The sequence below is a fragment of the Aspergillus heteromorphus genome, assembly GCF_003184545.1.
Source record: "Aspergillus heteromorphus CBS 117.55 chromosome Unknown BO70scaffold_183, whole genome shotgun sequence".
Lineage (NCBI taxonomy): Eukaryota > Fungi > Ascomycota > Eurotiomycetes > Eurotiales > Aspergillaceae > Aspergillus > Aspergillus heteromorphus.
Window position 1 is genome coordinate 1 of NW_020290588.1, and position 3,187 is coordinate 3,187.

Sequence of the window (3,187 nt, forward strand, 5' to 3'; positions counted from 1 at the left end):
GTGGTAGCCGTTTCTCAGGCTCCCTCTCCGGAATCGAACCTAATTCCCCGTTACCCGTTGCCACCATGGTAGGCCACTATCCTACCATCGAAAGTTGATAGGGCAGAAATTTGAATGAACCATCGCCGGCGCAAGGCCATGCGATTCGTTAAGTTATTATGATTCACCAAGGAGCCCCGAAGGCATTGGTTTTTTTATCTAATAAATACACCCCTTTCCGAAGTCGAGGTTTTCAGCATGTATTAGCTCTAGAATTACCACAGGTATCCATGTAGTAAGGTACTATCAAATAAACGATAACTGATTTAATGAGCCATTCGCAGTTTCACGGTATAAAGTGCTTATACTTAGACATGCATGGCTTAATCTTTGAGACAAGCATATGACTACTGGCAGAATCAACCAGATACCTAGTTCCTGCTGGGGATGCCCGGGCGGAGCCCGGAACACCCCCCAAAGCCCCCGGAGGGGCAGCGTTGTACGTAGGCTTCACTCTGGAAGGAGCGCACGAGGCGCCCGGCCACAGCGACACCCCCGGCGTACCGGGAGCACACATGTGACCATCCGATTGCCCCCCACTGTAGCTCCCCAGGAACCGGTCCGCACGCAGGGATCCCGCCAGTGCCCTCACGGGCGCTGACGGGCTGCGGCATACGGCCCTCGGGTGGGGGGTCCAGACCCCGCGGACACGCCGACGAACGGCGGCTCCCGCGGAGCGGCTCCCCCCAGGAATCTGCGTAGGAAGGCTGGCCAGCGGCCAACGATCCACAGACCCCATCGGTGCCGGCGACCGCGAACGGCCCCCGGGCTTCGGACATCCCAGCAGCACGGGCACCCCCGGGCGTGTTTAAGCCGGTGCACCCCTGGACTCAGGAGAAACACCGGCGGCGCAGAGGAAGACCACGGGCTGGGATGGGCGGGCGCCCCCGTTCCTGAAGCGAGGCCCTACTGAAAGGGCCTAGGCGCTACCAGTCACAGAAAGACAGCCTACCTGACATGGAAGAAATGCGATCAGGCTTCTGCCAGCTGTGAGCTGACTTCTGCCTTCCACATAGTACCACCGGCTACCTTTGGCCCATTGACACGCGTGCAAACGTTCCGTGGGCAGAAAGTGAATCTGGGGGGTGGTTTACTATGGGGTGGTCCGTGCGTCATGCCGTTTTCCCATACAAAGTGGGCCACCCAGGTTCGCCCCCTACCCGGGCCATAGCTGGACTTAGCGAAATTCGCGATCGTTCCGCCCACCACCTCGACCACCCAACCCACACCACCCCATCCGCCATCCTCTGCTCGATCCTACCTGCCCCCCCTGCGCGTTCCGACCAACCTCCCTGCTTGATACTAACCTGCCCGCCCACGCTGGTCGGTCGACGGCGCCGTCCCGCCGGGAGAGAGGGGTCCCCAGGCGAAAATCTATATGGTGGCATCCCGGTGGTCGTGGGCGGACATATATATATATGGAGGGTGGTGCACACACTTGGTCTGCACGGAGATCTACTGTCGTCCCGCCCTTCCCTGCACCGCGTCGCCCCCCCCCCTGGCCCCGAGCCCAGGCGCGCGTGGGCCACCCACGCCCCTACGCATCCCCACCGCAGTACAGGGACCACCCCCCCGTGCCCCCTCCCCGTTCGGGACCGGGTCACGTGACCACAGCACGGCATCAAAAAAAAAGAGGAACAGATCATGCCGACCTGCTCCTCCTCCCTTCCGTCCCCTGGCTGCTCCTTCCACCCCCGCGCCCCAGCGCTCTCCCCTGCCCCCGCCCCCGCCGCTACACCCCCGGAGGGCCCGTTCCTCCCCGCGGGACCTCGCATCTTTCATGTTTCCCGGCTAACTGGTGAATCCACTTCGTCAGTATGTGCCCGTGGCCGGCGCTGCGGGCTGGCGCTCCCCCCCGGTAGGTCCCGGAGGGCCACGGGGCGCCTGCGTGCCCCCGCGGTGAGCGCCAGTCCCCCGGCCACCCCTGCCCTAGGGGTCGTCCGGCCACCTTCGGCCCATCGACACGCGTGCAAACGTTCCATGGGCAGAAAGTGAATCTGGGGGGGGTGGTTTACTATGGGGTGATCCGTGCGTCGGTCCCTTTTGCCATACAAAGTGGGCCACCCAGGTTCGCCCCCTACCCGGGCCATAGCTGGACTTGGCGAGATTCGCGATCGTTCCGCCCGCCCCTCAGGCGCAAAGTACCGTGTCCAACTGGCCAGTCTCACTCGACGTGGGACTGCCGTACCCACGTGGGCCACCCGGCCTCGCCCCCTACCCGGGCCTGGCAAAGTACCGCGTCCAACTGGCCAATCCCACTGGACGTGGGAAGGCAGGAGCGACCCGGGTAAGAACCCGGGTCCCATCCCAAGGCCCCCTCCAACCGCCCGGCGCTGCCGGGCTCGTCAGTGGGGGTGGTGTGTAAACACAACAAATCTAGCCAAGGATCGGGCTGACGCTCAGCGACTCGTAGCAACAAGGCTACTTGACCGCTTACACGACCCGCTTGGTCACTTCAGTCGTATGCAGAGGATTCATCCCCGCGCGAGGTGACATTGCAATTCGCCAGCCAGCCCCAGGGGTTTCTCCCGGGGGGCCGTCGCCAGCCTGCTGAGGTGCATGGCCCGAAGGCCTATTCGTATCCAACTACGACGTGCGGGGCAACATCGCCGCGTTCCGGCACGGATTCTGACTTAGAGGCGTTCAGCCATTATCCGGCAGGATGGTAGCGTCGCGGCACTGCCTGGTCAGACAGCCGCAAAAAACCAATTATCTGAATCAACGGTTCCTCTCGTACTAAATTGAATTACCGTTGCGGCGACCTTCATCAGTAGGGTAAAACTAACCTGTCTCACGACGGTCTAAACCCAGCTCACGTTCCCTATTAGTGGGTGAACAATCCAACGCTTACCGAATTCTGCTTCGGTATGATAGGAAGAGCCGACATCGGAAGGATCAAAAAGCAACGTCGCTATGAACGCTTGGCTGCCACAAGCCAGTTATCCCTGTGGTAACTTTTCTGGCACCTCTAGCCTCAAATTTCGGAGGGACTAAAGGATCGATAGGCCACACTTTCATGGTTTGTATTCACACTGAAAATCAAAATCAAGGGGACTTTTACCCTTTTGTTCTACTGGAGATTTCTGTTCTCCATGAGTCCCCCTTTAGGACACCTGCGTTTGTGGTTTAACAGATGTGCCGCCCCAGC

General features: G+C 60.6%; 1 protein-coding gene across 1 annotated transcript; it reads right to left on the reverse strand.

The window, feature by feature from the left end:
• Positions 1–1,770: 1,770 nt before the first annotated feature.
• Positions 1,771–2,390, reverse strand: BO70DRAFT_367244 (uncharacterized protein; the record flags this gene model as incomplete). The annotated part of the gene is made up of 1 exon (XM_025544553.1): positions 1,771–2,390. A coding segment is annotated over exon 1 (278 nt), but the record flags the coding sequence as incomplete, so codon positions are not given.
• Between the last annotated feature and the right edge of the window lie 797 nt (positions 2,391–3,187).